This window comes from Lampris incognitus, chromosome 10 (assembly GCF_029633865.1).
Source record: "Lampris incognitus isolate fLamInc1 chromosome 10, fLamInc1.hap2, whole genome shotgun sequence".
NCBI lineage: Eukaryota > Metazoa > Chordata > Actinopteri > Lampriformes > Lampridae > Lampris > Lampris incognitus.
The window spans coordinates 58,674,405-58,695,127 of record NC_079220.1 but is presented as its reverse complement, the minus strand read 5'-3'; the positions used below and the strand labels follow the sequence as shown (position 1 = coordinate 58,695,127).

The following is a 20,723-nucleotide window of genomic DNA, read 5'->3' as shown; positions in this document are numbered from 1 at the left end:
GAAAATGTAAACATCTAGATTTGATCCGGATTTGAACTAGTTGAGAAGGTGGCGCACAAGGGCCCCCGTATTATGGGGAACGCAGGAGAATTGTTTTCTATGAATTTGTCCAGCAGGTGGCGTAGTTTGGCACATTCCCTAAGAGACCTAGGGAAAAAAACTTTAATTTAAGCCTGGTTATATATATACGTATATATAATGCTTATAATGTTTCTTATAACCATACATCCATCCATTACCTTAACCGCTTACCCTGCTGGAGCCTATCCCAGCAGTCACTGGATGGCAGGCGGGGAGACACCCTGGACAGGCCGCCAGACCATCACAGGGCCCACACACACACACACACACTCACACTCACACACACACACACACACACACTCACACACACCTAGGGACAATTTAGTACAGCCAGTTCAGCTGGGAAGAAACCGGAGCCCCCGGAGGAAACCCACACAGACACGGGGAGAACATGCAAACTCCACTCAGAGGACGACCCACCAAGGTTGGACCCAGGACCTTCTTGCTGTGAGGCGACCGTGCCAACCACTGTGCCACTATGCCGCCCTAAACATTATTATATATGTAATATTATTATATTACATACATACTTATGTTTTATTGTAAACATAAACATTACATGTTTATTATAAACGTATATAATAAACATACACACATATATAATGTTTATGTTATCAAAATGCAAACATTTGATCCTGATTTGAACTAGTTGAGGTGGCACACAAGGGCCCTCGCATTATGGGGAATGAGGGAGAATTGTTTTCTACGACTGTGTCCAGCAGGTGGCGTAGTTTGACATGTTCCATCCCGGTCTGTAATTATATGAACGACCCCCTCGGCCCGATTGGTCCGCTTGCGCGGTGTTTATAATCAGCTTTGGCGCCATTGGCCACTTAAGCGCAGGCGTGGCGCGCTCGGCCTGGCCCCGCCCCCCTGGTGACTTTGGCCGCGGTGGCTGCGTGTGTGCGTGTGTGTGCGTGCGTGTGAAGATGTGCTGCGGGCAGGACGCGTAGCGCCGCACACGTACGTGTGTGTCTGTTGTGTTGTGTCATTAGCGCGTCTCTCTGCCACATCGCGACCCAAGCGCTTGTTCAGGTGTGGCGTCCGGCTGCGCTGACTTCCTCCAGGGCGCTCCGCTCCATCACTGCAACGACCAACCCCCCCCTTAACCCCCCCCCGCTAGCTCTTCTACGCCGCCGTGTGTCCGGGAGCGGCGGCTGAGTAATGGCGGCGGTGCACGAGCCGGGTATAACCCCGGGTTCCGTCTCAGAAGCTCTGGTTCCCGCCAGCATCTTCGCGCCAGACCGGGGAGGATGTGGAGAGGACGCCGGGGAAGAGTGCTTCGAGGTCGGCGACATGTTCAACGGCGAGGCCGGGGACCGTGGGGTCGACTTCACGAGCAAGGTGGGCCTCGGCGGAGCGGAGCGCGAGCTAATTCAAACCTTTTATACCAACAAACGGCGTCTCGCTCGCTGGCAGCCATGTGTTCTGCTGCTGACACGGAACCGCGCTCCCCTGCATCCGGATCCAGGAAGACCACGTCACGTTACAAGACCCGCTGCACCTCAAGCCTGCAACGACGTCGGGCTTGCTTGTCTCTAAAAGCTAGCCGACAGGGGCTAATGCCCAAACTAGCTGCTGTAGCCCCGCAGCACGGGACCCGCCACGCCGCGCTCAGCCGCCTCTTCTCGCCTTCCACCTCCAGCCCGCTCCGGGTTGCTGTCCGGCCCGCTCCGGGTTGCTGTCCGGCCCGCTCTGGGTTGCTGTCCAGCCCGCTCTGGGTTGCTGTCCAGCCCGCTCTGGGTTGCTTCTCAGCCCGCTCTGGGTTGCTTCCCGGCCCGCTCAGGGTTGCTTCTCGGCCCGCTCTGGGTTGCTTCTCGGTCCGCTGTGGGTTGCTTCTCGGCCCGCTCCGGGTTGCTTCCCGGCCCGCTCCGGGTTGCTTCTCGGCCCGCTCTGGGTTGCTTCTCGGTCCGCTGTGGGTTGCTTCTCGGCCCGCTCTGGGTTGCTTCCCAGTCCGCTGTGGGTTTCCGCGGTCCGGTGTGGGTTTCCGCGCACCGACCGCAGCACCCAGCTGCAGCGGCGGGCGGCAGCTTGCCGGCCGGGCGTCTCGGCTGGTGAAGCAGCCCTTAGCCGCGGTCGGAGGCAGGCGTGGCAGCCCGAATGAATGGCTGTGTTGTCAAACATGCCCAAAACAAAACGTGGTTGTTTGTTTTTTGCCTGCTGAACCCCCCTCCCCCCCCTTGGAAATCACGCAGACATACACTAGCAACAGTTTTGTTGTTGTTGTTGTTGTTTTGTTGTTGTGTACACGTGCACGCGATTGTTGTTTGAGCGGCTGGTGAATCAGTGGACGGTTATGGCAGGCTGAAAACTGGACATTGTATAGGAATGACATACCCATTTACTTACAGCAGCTCGTACAGCGTTGCACCAGGGACAGGGAAGCAGACCTCTGGCACGTGTCAATAATCTGCCGCTTATTGAGCATGTGCATAACACCATAGGTACGCCGCTTATTGAGCGTGCATAACACCATAGGTACGCCGCTTATTGAGCATGTGCATAACACCATAGGTACGCCGCTTATTGAGCGTGCATAACACCATAGGTACGCCGCTTATTGAGCGTGCATAACACCATAGGTACGCCGCTTATTGAGCATGTGCATAACACCATAGGTACGCCGCTTATTGAGCATGTGCATAACACCATAGGTACGCCGCTTATTGAGCGTGTGCATAACACCATAGGTACGTCGCTTATTGAGCGTGCATAACACCATAGGTACGCCGCTTATTGAGCGTGCATAACACCATAGATACGCCGCTTATTGAGCGTGCATAACACCATAGGTACGCCGCTTATTGAGCATGCATAACACCATAGATACGCCGCTTATTGAGCGTGCATAACACCATAGGTACGCCGCTTATTGAGCGTGCATAACACCATAGGTACGCCGCTTATTGAGCGTGCATAACACCATAGGTACGCCGCTTATTGAGCGTGCATAACACCATAGATACGCCGCTTATTGAGCGTGCATAACACCATAGGTACGCCGCTTATTGAGCATGCATAACACCATAGGTACGCCGCTTATTGAGCGTGCATAACACCATAGATACGCCGCTTATTGAGCGTGTGCATAACACCATAGGTACGTCGCTTATTGAGCGTGCATAACACCATAGGTACGCCGCTTATTGAGCGTGCATAACACCATAGGTACGCCGCTTATTGAGCATGTGCATAACACCATAGATACGCCGCTTATTGAGCGTGCATAACACCATAGATACGCCGCTTATTGAGCGTGCATAACACCATAGATACGCCGCTTATTGAGCGTGCATAACACCATAGATACGCCGCTTATTGAGCATGTGCATAACACCATAGGTACGCCGCTTATTGAGCATGCATAACACCATAGGTACGCCGCTTATTGAGCGTGCATAACACCATAGATACGCCGCTTATTGAGCATGTGCATAACACCATAGGTACGCCGCTTATTGAGCATGCATAACACCATAGGTACGCCGCTTATTGAGCATGCATAACACCATAGGTACGCCGCTTATTGAGCGTGCATAACACCATAGGTACGCCGCTTATTGAGCGTGTGCATAACACCATAGGTACGCCGCTTATTGAGCGTGTGCATAACACCATAGGTACGCCGCTTATTGAGCATGCATAACACCATAGGTACGCCGCTTATTGAGCGTGCATAACACCATAGGTACGCCGCTTATTGAGCATGCATAACACCATAGGTACGCCGCTTATTGAGCGTGCATAACACCATAGATACGCCGCTTATTGAGCGTGCATAACACCATAGGTACGCCGCTTATTGAGCATGCATAACACCATAGGTACGCCTATTGAGAATCCAATACCAAATACTAAAAAGCCACATCATATATTGGCCCAAATGTTTGTCTCATCAACATCGGGTCGAGGATCCTCGCATGGATCCGCCCCTCTCACGCCACCCGTCTCTATCCCGCATAGCAGCTGAAGATCCTCAGATGGACATCCTGTGTCGTCGACAAGTTGATGTAATTTCTTGCAGGCCTTCCCACATGTCCTTCCACGTTTGGGTGACCAAAGCAGAGTGTCGCTTGCAAGTTCATCCTTGCTCGTCCAGCAATGACCAGCAAATCCAACCCTTCGTTCTTGGATAGCGTTTGAGATGGCGGGTATGTTGCCATAGAGACGGTTCTTTGTAGGGTGCTTCTTCCAGGATATATTTAGTGCAGCAGGCAGCATTCTGGTGAAAGCCCCATCAAGTTTGGATTCAAGCCGTTTAGTGAGGGTCCAAGAAGATGATCCGTGAGTGAGAACAGACTCAACTGTTGCTTGAAAGAATTCCTGCTTCAGTTTGTCTGGTAACGTGGACTTCAAAGTCCCCCAATGGCACCCCAAGCCTTTCCAATTCGAAGCTGCACATCTCTTTCTGTGGATTCGATGTTGCTTCCCAAGAAAATGAATTCCGAGACAGATTTGATGTTCTGACCATCTGATGAGGAGATGGGTCCTTCTTGGTTGTAGCTGATGAATTCAGTTTACCTAGCGTTGATGTGTTGAACGTTTGTTTACGTAAGCTTAATGTCTACACAGAACACAGTCAACTTTCTATTGATTTTAGCCTTCTTGCTGATATTGTTAAAACTTGTATTCAGTTTGCTCAGTGCTTAGCAGAGTCTCTGCACTTGTATTGGGAGATCCAATGTCAGTGTGCTTTTAAAAACAGTACCATTTTCTGATGGAACTTGTTCAATTAATTTTAGTTAATTCTCCCAGCAGCCCAAGACACAAAGTGTTGTTGGTATCTGGGAGCTTTAAGGTTTATTTAACTGGAACAGCAATATCATGTACACACGTGTTCTTGAGATTGTGTATGGGAAGAGGGACAGCTGTGTTCATGTATGTGGACCAGCTGTGCATTTTCCAACTTTAATCTATATTTACTTTTTCTAGGACATCTAATATAAATGTTCAGTACTCTTTGTGGTACCTACTGCAAAAGAAGACCAGCAAGTGTTTTTTTTTCTCTTAAAAGCAGACTGATGCAGTGTTGTTCAGTTGTAGTTCACGGTTCAGCTGAACAGCTATTGACTGTTGCTAAATATCATTTGTTGTCTTAAAGGTTTGCATTGATTTGACTGGTGTTGCAGTAATGTCCTCCTCCCTGTCATTTCCATCTTTCTCCTTAGCTGGCCCTGGTTAGTCCAAATGGAGAACAGTATGATTTGTTACTCCGCCAACTGCGAGACAGGATGGAAGAAGGGTGTGGCGAGACCATTTATGTGGTGGGGATGGGTTCAGGTGAGAAAAGCACTTACTGATAAGCAAGCCAAGTCTTCCCTCTGTACATCTGGAAAATGAGAATGTTACAGCGCAAAGTTTTCATCCACTCTCTGGAAATGAAGCTTGTAATGCAACGCACCTGGCTGCGTGCTTCATTATCTCCCCTCCCTCCCGTTTCTCCACTTTAGATGGTGGGGACTGGGGTTTAGATGAGAAGGACATGGAGGCCTCAGTGGCCACAGTGCACTCTCTGTGTGAGCAGCTGGATGCAGATCTTATCCCCCTGCGGGAGCGCAATGAATCTGCTGGCCTGGTACATGATTACCTCATCCGAAGGCGTGTGGGTGAGCTTGACTTCCTGGAGGTCAGGTGGGTAGAGGAGCTTGGTCAAGGCTCAGGGTGAATATGCTCTTGGATAACTTTTCAAATTTTTCACCCCCCTCCTCTATTGCATCCTCTATCCCACAGGGTGGCGGTGGTGGGGAATGTGGACGCTGGTAAGAGCACCCTTCTGGGTGTGTTGACCCATGGCGAGCTGGACAATGGTAGGGGCTTTGCCCGCCAAAAGCTCTTCAGACACAAACATGAAATGGAGAGTGGAAGGACAAGCAGTGTGGGCAATGACATTCTGGGTTTCGACCAGGAAGGCCAGGTAAGGGGCAGAGAGTGCATAGAATAGCAGATATTTCAATTCAGTCTCTGAATTTTTTAAATGAAATTGCTCACGGTTTCACCCTTTGAACTGTATTACAATCTACTACTACTGCTACTTTCGGCTGCTCCCGTTAGGGGGCGCCACAGTGGATCATCCGTTTCCATGTCTTCCTGTCTTCTGCATCTTCCTCTGTCACACCAGCCACCTGCATGTCCTCCCTCACCACATCCATAAACCTCCTCTTTGGCCTTCCTCTTCTCCTCTTCCCTGGCAGCTCCATATTCAGCATCCTTCTCCCAGTATACCCAGCATCTCTCCTCCACACATGTCCACACCATCTCCATCTTGTCTCTCTTGCTTTGTCTCCAAACCGTCCAACCTGAGCTGTCCCTCTAATATACTCGTTCCTAATCCTGTCCTTCTTCATCACTCCCAGTGAAAATCTTATCATCTTCATCTCTGCCACCTCCAGCTCCTCCTCCTGTCTTTTCATCAGTACCACTGTCTCCAAACCATACAACATAGCTGGTCTCACAACCATCTTGTAAACCTTCCCTTTAACTCTTGCTGGTACCCTTCTGTCACACATCACTCCTGACACTCTTCTCCACCCACTCCACCCTGCCTGCACTCTCTTCTTCACCTCTCTCCTCCTGCACTCCCCGCTACTTTGGACAGTTGACCCCAAGTATTTAACTTAACTGTATTACAATCAGTCCATGTAAATGTGTAGTCACGTCTACCAAGGGTGACCTGTGAAATTGAGATTAAATTAATAGATCAAGGAAAGGACATAGGCCAAAAAATATTGTATATAAAAAAAATGCACAAAGGATAAGTATGCAGATTATGTTGCCTGTCATGGTATCTCCCTTCCATGTTGCTTGAAAGGATGTATTTTAACAAAAATATGGTATTGTATTCCTATAATCCAAAGGAGTTGAATCAAGTGCAACTGGACTTGGTATATATCCGTGAAATATCCTATGATAATTCCTATAATCACACGTTTTCTCGTTGTCCATCCTCAGGTGGTCAACAAACCAGACAGTCATGGAGGAAGTCTGGACTGGACCAAGATTTGTGAGAAGTCCTCCAAGGTCATCACCTTCATCGATCTGGCAGGCCACGAGAAGTACCTCAAGACCACAGTGTTCGGCATGACCGGACACCTGCCAGATTTCTGCATGCTCATGGTCAGAGAGGGGGAGGGGCAGGTTGTGCCAGATTACATGTGCGTTAAAATGGAGTTGGAGCATGTTGCTCTACCTCAGTTTTAACACACTTAACACATCACAAGCTATCAGTCTTAATATCATGTAAGACTGTGCTAGCAAATGTGAAGTTTAGATAAGCAAGAAATGTTTGTGTCTCGCTTGTATAGTTTTTTATGTATAAATATATGGTATTAAACATTTGAACTTGAAATTGTTGTTTAGAATATTAACAAACTAATTAAGAATGAAGCCCAGTAGCGTATTCTGCTGTTTTTTTTTTATGGATTAACTTTCTTCTTTCTTGAAAAAAAACTCTCTTCTTCTTCTTCTTCTCTAGGTGGGTAGCAATGCAGGTATTGTAGGGATGACCAAAGAGCACCTGGGCTTGGCCTTAGCTCTGAATGTACCTGTATTTGTAGTGGTTACCAAAATAGACATGTGTCCAGCCAACATCCTGCAAGGTCAGTCTTCTGGAGTCCCTTTCATCCATCTCTCTCGCTCTGTCTCTTGTAAAGACACACCAACACTTCCACTATTATGTTGACAGGTCATTGCTCATGCTTTCAAAAGACAGCCTTTATACAAGTTTTTTTGCCCTGCATTTTACAAAGCACTATGCTTTTCCTGATTTCCAACACAATGTGAAAGTGTTTGTAAATAAGTTTGTAATTTACATGTCCGAAAATGGCTGCGCAGTGCACATTACTGCCAATGGAACCACCTGGTGGGACATAACGGCTGTGATGTGCAGTGTACATAATCAGGGTGTTCAGTCGTTGCCATCTCGTTTTGGTCTTAACAGAAACACTGAAACTTCTCCAGAGGTTACTGAAGTCCCCCGGCTGTAGGAAGATCCCCGTTCTTGTACAGAACAAGGATGACGTCATTGTCACAGCGTCCAACTTCAGTTCTGAGAGGTACAAAAACCCAGTCAGTTATATGTACTCTCCCTCCCAGCGACTGTGTCTCACATTGGTTGATACTCTCTCCCTCTTTACTCTATTACGCTCCCATGCTTTCTTATGCTTACTTGAATACTTGAAGTATTCTTGGCTGGACCGGCCTGTGGGCCAGTCCTACAAGCGTGAATGTCCCTGACTGACTGAGTGACCACGTTAGAGTGACTGACTGAATGATCAAGTTACACGATTGGGCCACTGGATCAGGTGACCAACAGCATCACTGAAGTTCTACGATTGGTCAGCTGAGCGCCGAGAGGCATGAGGGAGAGCGCACAGTTTAAAGCACCCCAAATAGCAATCACTCTGACAAAACCCTCACAAAAGGATTGCATGCTTTTGCAACAGCTAAAGCTGCACAAATAGGACAAAAAGAAACCATGTAATAATCAAAGCACCCACAAAGGGTGAACTGCACCCCTAACTGCGCTGCCAAGCAAATAGCATCTTGCTGCTCTGGTGCAATTTACGCATATTTAAATTAGGTAATATGTATACATTTGGCGCTAAATTGGCCCCTTTCAATGCAGATGAGCCTCGTTGTAAAAAAAAGTCCAATTCACAAACACCAGCACTAATAGCCACATGCATTTAGAGTGAAATGTATTAGCATCTATAGACCTGGTGGTAACTGACACCCAGACTTCCAGCGAGCATGGCAGCAGTGATTGTAGCCAGGCGAAGGCATCGTCATGCCTGGTGTGCTAGTGAGCGGATATTTCGAAGGAGAATATTGCCTTTTGATTTAACTGAGACTGAAATCATTAATTGATAGAGGTTGCCAGGTCTAACAATTCTTGCTATACTTGATGACGTTGAACCTGCCTACTGTGTTCTTGGTGCAAAGCCACTGTTTATACATGGATAATTGTAATTAGATGTAAAACAAGGCCAAATTGCACTCAGCTGTCAAACTTTATTGGCGTGTTTGCGCAATTTTTTGCGCAATATCTTTTGTGAATCGGACTTTGAGACAGGGCAGATAGCAGCTGCAAGTGATGCACAATTCATGGTGCTATCAGTGACCGCAACCACAATCCATTCTTTTTGAATTCGCCTGTCAATACAGAAAAACGAGAGACATGCACAGATGAAAGAGGGGGATTTAACAGATAGAATAGGTAGCCTATACTTACAATTAGGTTCTCTTTCAAATCCAACATCCCAAGATATGAGTGGAAAGTATTGTTCTCAACTGTAGCTTAGCAATGTCATGTGATATGCTACTTCACTACACTTTCACGACAAATATTACTGGGACCACAACAGAAAATTGCAGATGAACATTTGATATCCAGGAAGTCACATTATAGACACTACGACTGACTATCCCTGTAACAAACAGGCAAGGCTCAGCATTTTCCGTTTTTACCGATTTTCACCGAAAATACCCAGATTTTTAAACCGATTTTCACCTGGATTTTATGTTTCCACGGATCCAAAAGTTGTTCCTTTTGTGTGAGGTTATGTAACAGTGTCCTCTTGTGGCAAAATTTGGCATGCTGGATGGCTTTGAGAAATACAAACTGAAAACGCTGAGCCTTGCAAACTGGTCACTATTTCAAACATTGACCATACACGGTCCAGCCATACACTAGGTTTTGACCTGGTCTTGTTTTAAACCAGTCTGTGTATTTGTCGTTCCCTCTCCCCCACTGCTTGCCAGGATGTGTCCTATATTCCAGATCTCCAATGTGACGGGGGAGAACATGGAGCTACTGAAAATGTTTCTCAACCTACTATCCTCGAGGACTTCCTACCGAGACGACCAGCCTGCTGAATTCCAGATAGATGACACCTACTCTGTACCGGTACATATACCTTTTAGTTTGTGCATTACACATGCATACAATTTTGAGCAATGGGTCTAAGTATTATTGCCAGGGGACCAAGGCCCTATCCCCGCACTGTAATTTTAGCAGTGTAACCTAACCTTAAATTCCTAGATGTTTAATGCCTAAAATGTGGGGGAGAAAAAAAAACCAATGGCTTGTAAGTCATACATAATAATTATAACATGCACTGTACATCTTCCGTATGCTATTCTACTTTACGCTAAAGATATTCTTACATTTCAGGGAGTGGGTACAGTAGTATCGGGGACTACTTTACGTGGACTAATACGTCTGAATGACACAATGCTGTTGGGCCCTGACCCCCTGGGCAGCTTCACACCCATCGCTGTCAAATCCATCCACCGCAAGAGGATGCCTGTCAAGGAAGTGAGAGGGGGTCAGACTGCCTCCTTTGCGCTCAAAAAGGTAAGGGGGGGGAGTTCTCCCACAGCAGAAGCTCCTGGGAGAGTTGGGGACTGCATAGTTTTTGTTTTTCGACAATTTGGTAGTGAACTTAAAGGGATCATTCGGATTCATTGAGATAACTTGGGGATGATTTGCTCACTAGTTGTTATTGATCTCCAGACATTATCCTGGTTGGCGACTCCTCTGTTAAAGGATCTGGCTTCTGGCATGCAAACTTGTCACCTTTTGGTGAAATTCGCAGTTTTGAATCAAAAATAGGTCACCTACATGATTCGTGCAGATCGGCTCAAAAATAATTGGGGGTGGGGGGGTTGAGAACCTGCCTAGTCAAAGTGACTTCAATAGAAAGACAATGGAGTGCAAATATCTGATGCTGAGGATGCATGTGCATCAATGCTCAACAAAAGGCAGCAGCTAATCAATTTGCTAGTCACAGCGCAGCGTGAGGCCAGACCATCGGCTTGTGTGGAAAAAGTTGAAACCAAATTGCCACAGTGGCGCTTGCCAGCCACAAAACTACAAAGTAAGCGTCAGCTGAAAACCGAAAAATACCTGCCAGTTGGAAAGCCTAAGAGATCAAATTGGAGGAAACAAGAATTGTTAGCAAGCTAGCTAACATTGTTAAGGGAAGGTGTCAGGTATGGCGTGATTGATCGCACACTCTGTAAGAACATCCGGTCAGCATGAACCACTGACAAAAGCCAACAGCAGCAGAGTCTGCTAGAAAAGCGGCGGCAGCAGAGCGAGTATGGCTGCCAACCATCTGGCAGTGCTCAGGGAGAGCAAAAGACAGATGAATGAAGAGGAGAAGTGGGCAAGGCCGAGGCATACGACAGAACAGCGAAAGCAGGCCCTTGAGACACTGGTCCAGGCTAAGAACAACAAATAAGGACAGACCCCTCTGGCCGTCCCCACCGCAATTCCTAAAGCAGCTTTCATATTCCTATTTGTAATTTTTCCTTTCACATTTTAGCATGGTTGCTGGCACAGAGCAGATATGGAGAGTAATCATTTTGAAAATAATTGCAATTAGTCGTTTATGTGGTGGGGCTGTCCACTGTTAATTTTCTTTGTAAATGTGAGCATTTTGTATGTAAAGGTACATTTGGACTCAATACTTTGTACTTTACTTTGCTCAATCTTGTAATTCTGTTAGCTTGTGACCAGCACCAGAATAATCCTAAAAGACATCAGAAATTAGCATTTAGTTGCTTGTTTTTTTTTTTTTTAAATCTCCCCCTAGCAGCTCCATGTTTTTCCCTGCTCACGCATCCTTCTCACCTTTTCCACCCCTAACCAGTTCAGGCGAGCGGGCACAAAAATGAATTGCAACAAATGGAGACAGCAGCTAAAAACACTTTAAGCCATAATAAAGCACGCACAACATTTCTATAAACCATCTACAAAACTTTCGTATATTTCCGATGCTCAGTTCTCCTCTCACACCACTCTATATCCCGGAACTACTTTTTGTAGTTGAAGGACGCCAGTGTATTACTACACACAGAAGCCAGTTTGCAAATCTCAGGTTACCGAGTGTTGCACATTCTCTTTGAAACAGCTGATAGGTGGCATGATTTGTTCCAAAAGGGCTCCAGTGTGTAGTAACACAGATGTTCTAAAGCAAAAAAGTAGTTCCAAAATACAGAGTGGTCTGACAGGGAAGTCGCGCATCGTAAATACGCAAAAGATGTTGTATTGTTTTGTGGATGGTTGAGATTTTTTACTTTGTGTGTTGTTATGGCTTCAAATGTTTTAATTAGATGTCCCCGTTTAGCTGCGGTGGGGTTTTTGTCCGCTGCTTGGACTCGCAGCCAGATGTCTGACCATGGGAGATGCTGATCAAGGTAATGTCTGTATGTCGAGGTCACGACTAGTGAGTTACTATCCTATGTCACCATCTATCCCATTAATCTATGTGACTCAGAAGGCTGAGGTGAAGACCATGTGCTTGATAGCTGATGTCATGGGGTTTAATTTGGCTGAGGTCTGGCATCTTTTCTTTTAATCTCCACTATGTAATATCTATTATATGAGCATTATTGCTGCCACATTAGCTGAGAATTGTGCGTGCTAGCCAAACCTTCGGAGAGGCAAGTTTTTCAAACAGCAACAAAAACAACTCTGCCAGCCCAGTTCCTTCGTTAATGATGGCATAGATCTGGGGAGTGGAAGTGTTGTTGATTGAAAACCACATTTTAGTTTTCAATACTGTCAAGGTCACTTTTGGAGAACCCCGATAATCCACAAGCTTGCCTGTGCAAATGTTATCTTAGACTTGATCTTTCTCTCTAATTCCAATTGGACATGCCTCTAACACACACACTTTCCCCACGTAGATCAAGCGTTCATCCATAAGGAAAGGCATGGTGATGGTGTCCCCCAGGCTAAGCCCCCAAGCCACCTGGGAGTTCGAGGCTGAGATCCTGGTGTTGCACCATCCCACTACAATATCCCCCAGATACCAGGCCATGGGTGGGTACCCCACAGTCACATAAAGTAATGTAGCTCTGTGGTTGGCATATGGGCAAGACCGAAACCTTTTGTTTTCTAACAGTGCACAAATAAAAACGTATGAACACATGATGAACATACACATATTTTACATGCACATTTTAGCCAGTTAACTGATGCTCTTGAAGAGTAAGCGAGCTCGTGTTTAGTCTGTCTCCACCCACTCACATTCTGAAAGGTGAAAAAAATTGGTGTAGATTAATAGGGAAGGGGGCTAAAGTGGACTAAGCTGTAACAGAACACTATTGCCCTCAAGTCTCCCTAGTGAGTATAGTTGTCTAAAAAACACATGCCATTGCCTTCCATATTTTATTGGTCTAACTTGCTGGAAGCCACATAGATTTTCTCCATCAAAACTGCCATGTAGTACAGTTTTTATTTTGTTTGTTTTGGGGGGGTTATGAGTTTATCATTTGGGTGATCAGTCCTGCAACCTTCAGTATGTTTTCAGCTCAAAAAATGGTTTATTGTCTCTAATTCAGGACAAGTGTGGGAGGTTGGTCGAATTCTTAGTTTGTTGAATTGGTTGTAGCCCTCTAAATATAAGCACAAGGGATTCAAAATCATATCCTGCTCAATATCCGTATTGAATGCCTCTCTAATCTAGAATGATAGAATAGATGTATATCGGATATAAAAAGTCTATACACCCCTCTGAGAATCGTCACCTTAACGTGGTGGAGGGGTTTGGGTGTCCCGGTGATCCTGGGAGCTGTGTTGTTGGGGGCAATAGCTCCTGGTAGGGTCTCCCAAGGCAAATTGGTCCCAGGGGAGGGACCAGACTAAGAGCGATTCCCAAGAAACCTGATGAATTTACAAAAGCAGAGCCACAGCACCTCACCCAGAAAAGGGAAACCAGGGCCCCTCCTGGAGCCAGATCTGTGAAGGGAGCTTGCCAGCGAGCATCTGGTGGCCACGCCTTGGCCCGTGGGGTCTGGTTGGGCCCAGCCCGAGAAAACAACTTGGAGCTACCAACCCGTGGACCCACCACCCGCGGGGATGACCATTGGGGTAGGGTGCAATGCAGGCCAGGCGGCAGGCAAAGGCGAGGATCGGGGTGTGCCGACTTCCGGGATCGCAGACTGGTCCTCGGGATGTGGAATGTCACCTCTCGGGCAGGGAAGGAGCCTGGAATAGTGTGGGAGGTGGAGCAGTACCATCTAGATACAGTTGGGCTCACCTCCACACATATAGCATGGGCTCTGGTACCAAATCCCTGGAGAGGGGCTGGACTCTACTTTTCCGTAGTTGGCCAAGGTGACAGGCGCCAGGCGGGTGTGGGGATACTCACAAGTCCCCGACTGAGCGCTGCCGTGTTGGAGTTCTCCCTGGGGAATGAGTGGTCGCCTCTATACAACTGTGAGTCACTGGGGGGAAGGCTCCGACTGTTGTATATGCTTATGCACCGAATAGTAGTTGGGAGTAGCCGGCCTTCTTGGAGTCTCTGGGTGGCGTCCTGGATAGGGTTCCGCCTGAGGACTTCAATGCTCTTGTGGGAAACCTTGTGTGTTCTCTTCCGTGGCAGCTCCATATTCAGCATCCTTCTCCCAATATACCCAGCATCTCTCCTCCACACATGTCCAAACCATCTCAATCTTGCCTCTCTTGCTTCGTCTCCAAACCGTCCAACCTGAGCTGTCCCTCTAATATACTCGTTCCTAATCCTGTCCTTCTTCATCACTCCCAATGAGTGACAAAGCTACACAACTAGGATGGATTAAATGCAGAGAAGAATTTCCCTAAGGGGATCAATAGCGTGTATCCAAAGAGAGAAAAAAACCAAAACAATAAAATAATAATAATTCTTGTAGTCCGCGGTGGTGTAGCGGTCTAAACATCGGCTTTGTGTCGATGCAGTTGCCCACTGGGGACTGGAGTTGGCGCCTTGGTCTCGTCAGATCCGACTATGGCCGGACTCGATGAAGCAGCGATAATTGGCAACGCTGTCTTCGGGAGGGGGCCGGAGTCGGCTTGTGTTCGTCACATGAATGCGCCTCTGGGTCTGTCGGAAAAAGCAGTGGTTCGACCTGGATTCACCTTGTCACGAAAGTGGTGAAGCGTCTTCCTTCGAGACTGCCGGCCGGAGAGATGCAGTTGGCGAACGCGTGCAGTACGAGGGCGGGTGTTTGAATTAAAATAGGGATCGATTGGCCGCTAAATTGGGAGAAAAAGGGAAAAATCAGAAATAAATTAAAAAACAAAAAATAGTAATTCTTGGTTGCATCCAACTGCAAAAGCCATGGTCCACAAAGCTTACAAAGCATGAACAGGGTCTCACTGTTGAACGGTATCGATCAGGAGGGGGGTACAAAGAATTCCCAAGGCATTAGTTATACCATGGGACACAGTGAGGACAGTCATCAACAAGTGGAGAAAATATGGCACAGCACTAACATTACCAAGAACAGGACGTCCCTCCAAAATTGACGAGAAGACAAGGAGAAAACTGGTCAGGAAGGCTGCCAAGAGGCCTATGGCAACATTAAGAGCTGCAGGACTTTCTGGCAAGTCCTGGTTGCTCCCTACATGTGACAACGATCACCCATATTCTTCATATGTTTGGGCTATTTTATTTTTTTACCTTTTCTCTTCTCCAGTGTGTGAGAATGGTGTGACGCGAGTCTCTCTCGTGTGTAGTCTGTTCTCTTGTCAGGTCTACATGGTGATGGTGCTCGCGTGGCTCAAGCGCTGGGCTGCTCCAGTGGCATTTAGACACTGCTTGACATCCTTATCATATTCTTCATATATTTTATAATTATGTTATCCTCTTTCAATGTTGTATTCTGTAAATTGTGTACACACAACATCCAGGCGGCATGGTGGCCCAGTGGTTAGCACTGTTGCTGCATAGCAAGAGGGTCCTGGGTTCGAACCTCAGGCTGTCCCAGGTCCTTTCTGTGTGGAGTTTGCATGTTTTCACCGAGTCTGCGTGGGTTTCCTCCGGGTGCTCCAGTTTCCTCCCACCATCAAAAAGACATGCATGTTAGGGTTAATACTCCTGCCTGTGCCCCTGAGCAAGGCAATGGAAAGAAGAACTGGAGTTGGTCGCCAGGTGCAGCAGCTGCCCACTGCTCCTATAAAAAGGATGGTTACATGCAGAGGATGTCTTTCTTCTTTCTTATCCATTGCACGTTGTCCGTCTTGGGAGAGAGATCCCTCCTCTGTTGCACTTCCTGAGGTTTCTCCCTGTTAAAGGTTTTTTTTAGGGAGTTGTTCCTTATCTGATGTGAGGGTCTACGGACAGGATGTTGTATTGCTGTAAAGCCCACTGAGGCAAATTTGTAATTTGTGATAATGGGCTATACAAATAAAATGGACTTGACCTATGGAGAAGGGTGGCAAGACTGAAGCCTTTTCATACGGGGGGAAAAAAAAACCCCAAACAAACAAACATCCAAGCTGAGCTAAATTTTGCAAGAAGTAGTCCCCCAAAACCATGTGGAAAAATGTTATGGTCTGATGAGACCAAGATTGAACTTTTTGTCCATAATTTTAAAAGGTATGTTTGGCACAAAAACAACACAGCACATCACCATAAGAACACCGTACCCACGGTGACGCATGGTGGTGGCAGCATCAGGCTGGCGGGATCCTTCAGCTGGAACTGGGGCTTTAGTCAAGGTGGAGAGAATCATGAATAGCTCCAAATACCTGTTGATTCTGGTGCAAAACCTTCAGGCATCTGCTAGAAAGCTAAAGAAGAGGAGGAATTTCCCCTTTCAGCACGACAACGACCCAAAGCATACACCCAAATCAACAAAGGAACGGCTTCACCAAAAGAAGATTGTTTTGGAAAGGCCCAGCCAGAGCCCAGACCTGAATCCAACAGAACATCTGTGGGGTGGCCTGAAGAGGGCTGTGCAGAGACACCCGCACAGCTGGATGGATCTAGAACATTTTTACATGCAAGATTGGGAAAATATTGCCAAGTCAAGATGTACCAAGCTGATACTCTTACCCAAAAAGACTTGAGCGCTGTAGGAAAACTCCTAAGATGTTTCAACAAAGGTTTAGTTAGGCGTGTGCACACTTATGCAACCAGGCTACTGTAAGTTTTTTCCCTTAAAAGGGGTTTTTACTTTAAAGGTGGAAAAAGTTCTGACATGGTTTCATTTGTTTACGTCAGCAGACCTGCCATTTTAACAGGGGTATGTAGACCTTACTGTAAATACAAGACGAATAAGCTTTTACTGCTGCATCACTGAAATGGCAACTTCCAAAATCAAGAGTGCAAAGGTCAGAGGCTTAGTGCCCTACGGATATTCAGGTTAAGGGTATTTTGCTTGTGACATCTCAGATTGATGAAACACACCCACTCTGGAGTCATGGATGTGTGCAAATCACTCAATTTCCTTCTCCTTCTGCACAACACAGTCCACTGTGGCAGCATCAGGCAGACCGCCACCATCTTGACTATGAACAGAGACTGCTTACGGACAGGGGACAAGGCCTCAGTCCATTTCCGCTTCATTAAGACCCCAGAATACCTGCACTGTGATCAAAGGCTGGTGTTCAGAGAGGGACGCACCAAGGCTGTGGGCACCATCACTAAGGTAAGTAACAAGAGCTTATGGGTAACAAAAGGACTATTACTTGGCAAACTTTATTCATTTAAAATAACTATTAAAACTCAATCCGCTGTGTTGGATTAAATGGGTTAGAAGTGCGATAACCACTCCTGCTAGTCCTAAATCCCGAACTCGACTTGCACTATTTTCAGTTGCTGCAGTCTACCAACAACATGCCGTCCAACTCCAAACCTCCACAAATCAAAATGCAGTCCACAAAAAAGGGACCACTCCGTAAAGAGGATGGTGCCACAGCAGCCAATGATGATACGGCGACGATGGCGCCGACAGCAGGCCCAAACTCTTCACAACCGGTAAGAAAACATTAAGGTGCAAACAAAATTTGAAAGATAAATGAGGCCTTGTATACTGTGGTTTAAAGACGGGAGTTTGTGAAAAAATAGTGCTTTTTGGCTAATCGGCTTCACTACCACTTACCAACTTGCTTCATTGCCTTTCCTGGTGTATACCTGCCCTCAAGTGTTCTTTTCTCCTTCTTCATCCTCCTCCTATCACAACTCCTGTGGTTTTTGTGCTCCTACAATATTTCCTGTTACCCGTTTATCTTTTTCTAATTTTCCCCAATTCCTCCTCTAAACACTGGCTTTGAGTCACGTCACTCCTCTCTCCTTTTGCTGCGTGGCTTGCTGCCTCAGGGGGAGGGGGATGAGGACCCTCAGATAAAGGAGGGCAACAAAGAGAACAAGGTAAAGTGGGTATTCATCACTAAAAGTGGCTATTAGAATCTGTTCAGCTGTACCGAGGATGAAGTGGATTTGGTGCCATGTTGCTTTCCGTATTCGTTTTATTCAGTGGGGTAAATCAATGGTGTTATTTTGGTCTTCCAATGCTCTTCAACCTAATTACTGGTAATTATTTACACTATGATACGGCATCAATGAAATCTCTACCTAATTTATTTATTTTTAAATCTTACCCATGCAGCCGAGGTCTGGAGGTGGCAGGAGAAGAGGGGGCCAACGGCACAAAGGAAAAAGCCAGAGCAGTAGCACCAACTCCACGGCAGCCCCCTCCTTGTCAGGGACAGGAGGCTGTTGAACTACCTGCCCATCCCCCCCCCATCAAGTGTCTTCACTCGAAGAAGGAAACCAGTCTTTGGACCACGACAGAAACAAACGCATCCCTTGGTCTTTTTCACACGCCTTCCTGTGCAGCAGGCACCATTACAGCAAGAATCCCTGCACCATCAGGGAGGATGGCAGGGGGACCTCCATCCAAAACAAAACCGTTTGCTCTCCCTTGCCCATTTTTTTTCCTTTTTTGCCAGCTGCCTTCACTCTTGTAAAATGATGGTCGTTCAGATCAAGCCTGGTGTTTGTGAACTTAATTTTCATCGAGCGTTACATCAATGGTGTCACAAAATCTACAACTCAACTTTCATCCAACACCACAAGAACAGAAACAAAGGGACCGGCCTTTGGTTTGGAAACACAAGTCCCTCAGCAATCCTCTTCACTTCATACATCACGTCAGTGTAGCTGAACACCAGGTGAAGGGTCCAGTACCGATATGAGCAGCTATGAATTGAAATGCATTCCCTTCGTCTCTGCAGTGGAACACAGTTCCATGTGATATTTATATATTGCATATGTAATATAGTTATTAGTTGTGAATGGAAAGTTGTGTACAAAAATGTATGGGAAAAAAAAGAATGTAGCAGAAGGCATGCTGTGGTTTTAAAGTTAATATAGGAAAAAAAAACTGTCAGATTTTTTAACTGACCACAATTATTTACCATGAATGCAGAAATCCAGTTCTTGGAGATGGTCTTCATTCACCCAGCATCTCACTTGTGCTCTTATAACACACAGTAGTGTCTCTTAAGCTCCTGCCATCAGTCGTTCCATCTACAGAACCTTTTTACAGTAGTATGATACAGTAGGTATGAACATAGTGCATCATGTCTTCACTCCTAACAGTTCATGATTGTAAGAAATTCAGTACTTACAGTGTCCTTTGTATGTCTAGTTCCTCATGGGTTGTCTCATTGCTGTTTACATGTTGTGGAGATTTTACCAGTTTGCCTCAGACATAATGAGCATTATTAAACACTTTATGAACTTACCTGTGGTGCATCCTTCCTTCTGGGCACCATCTTCCTTTTTCCAATGTATTAAGAAATAAACAGCTCATTTGTATTCTACAATTCATTTACTAATGTTAATAATAATAATAATATTTATTTAGCGCTTTTCTAGACACCCCAAGTGCTTAACAGTGAAGGGGGGGGGGGGGGGACACCTCAACCACCACCAATGTGCAGCACCACCTGGGTGATGCACGCCAGCCATTTTGCACCAGAACACTCACATCAGCTTGAGAGGGGGGAATCATTGAGCCAATCACTGAGGGGGGGAGAAGATGATGAGGTGGCCAGATGGAGAGAGCCAGGTTGGGAATGTTGCCAGGACACCGGGTAACCCCCTACTGTTTGTGATAAGTGCCAGTGAGTCAGGATCTGGTTTAACGTCTCACCTGAAGGACGGCATCTCCTACAGCACAGTGTCCCCTTCACTGCACCTGGGCATTGGGATTTGATATTTGTTGTTTTTATTAGGAACACAGGGAAGACTGCCCCCTACTGGCCCACCAACACCACTTCTGGCAGCAACTCGAGTTTTCCCGGGAGGTCTTCCATCCAAGTACTAGCCAAGCCAACACTTGCTTAGCTTCTGTCATTTGGCAGAGCCAGGGTACATGTTGGTATGGGTGCCGGCAAGTTAAGTTTTTTAAAAGGCACTTAGAGGGGCGTCTGGGTGGCGTGGCGGTCTATTCCGTTGCCTACCAACACGGGGATCGTCAGTTCAAATCCCCGTGTTACTTCCGGCTTGGTCAGGCATCCCTGCAGACACAATTGGCCGTGTCTGCAGATGGGAAGCCAGATGTGGGTGTGTGTCCTGGTCACTGTACTAGCGCCTCCTCTGGTCAGTCGGGCGCCTATTCAGGGGGGAGGGGGAACTGGTCGGAATAGCATGGGGTAACTGAGAGTGGGGTAAGAGTGGGGTAATTGGCCAAGTACAATTGGGGAGAAAAAGGGGGAGGGAGGAGGCACTTAAGAGTAAGTGAACAGGACAAGGGCTAACGTTCATCCCATCAAGTGTTATGGTCTCCATAATGATGACAAACAACACGTTATATGTGCAGGAAGGTGGAGACGGTGGCAGATCTTCAGTCTAAACAGTTTC

General features: G+C 46.8%; 1 protein-coding gene across 2 annotated transcripts; it reads left to right on the top strand.

The window, feature by feature from the left end:
* Positions 1 to 1,202: 1,202 nt before the first annotated feature.
* Positions 1,203 to 19,667, top strand: gtpbp1 (GTP binding protein 1). 2 transcript variants are annotated; one of them, XM_056287769.1, is made up of 13 exons: positions 1,203 to 1,425; positions 5,250 to 5,361; positions 5,532 to 5,712; positions 5,812 to 5,995; positions 7,030 to 7,194; positions 7,553 to 7,676; positions 8,018 to 8,132; positions 9,841 to 9,985; positions 10,253 to 10,435; positions 12,775 to 12,910; positions 17,324 to 17,502; positions 17,670 to 17,831; positions 18,463 to 19,667. In XM_056287769.1, exons 1-13 carry the CDS (start codon positions 1,246 to 1,248, stop codon positions 18,574 to 18,576), a joined length of 1,980 nt encoding a protein of 659 aa, XP_056143744.1. In that variant the 5' UTR covers positions 1,203 to 1,245; the 3' UTR covers positions 18,577 to 19,667. The 2 variants fall into 2 exon arrangements, with proteins under 2 accessions (XP_056143744.1, XP_056143745.1); XM_056287770.1 differs by lacking the exon at positions 1,203 to 1,425 and adding an exon at positions 4,180 to 4,232.
* Positions 19,668 to 20,723: the final 1,056 nt, after the last annotated feature.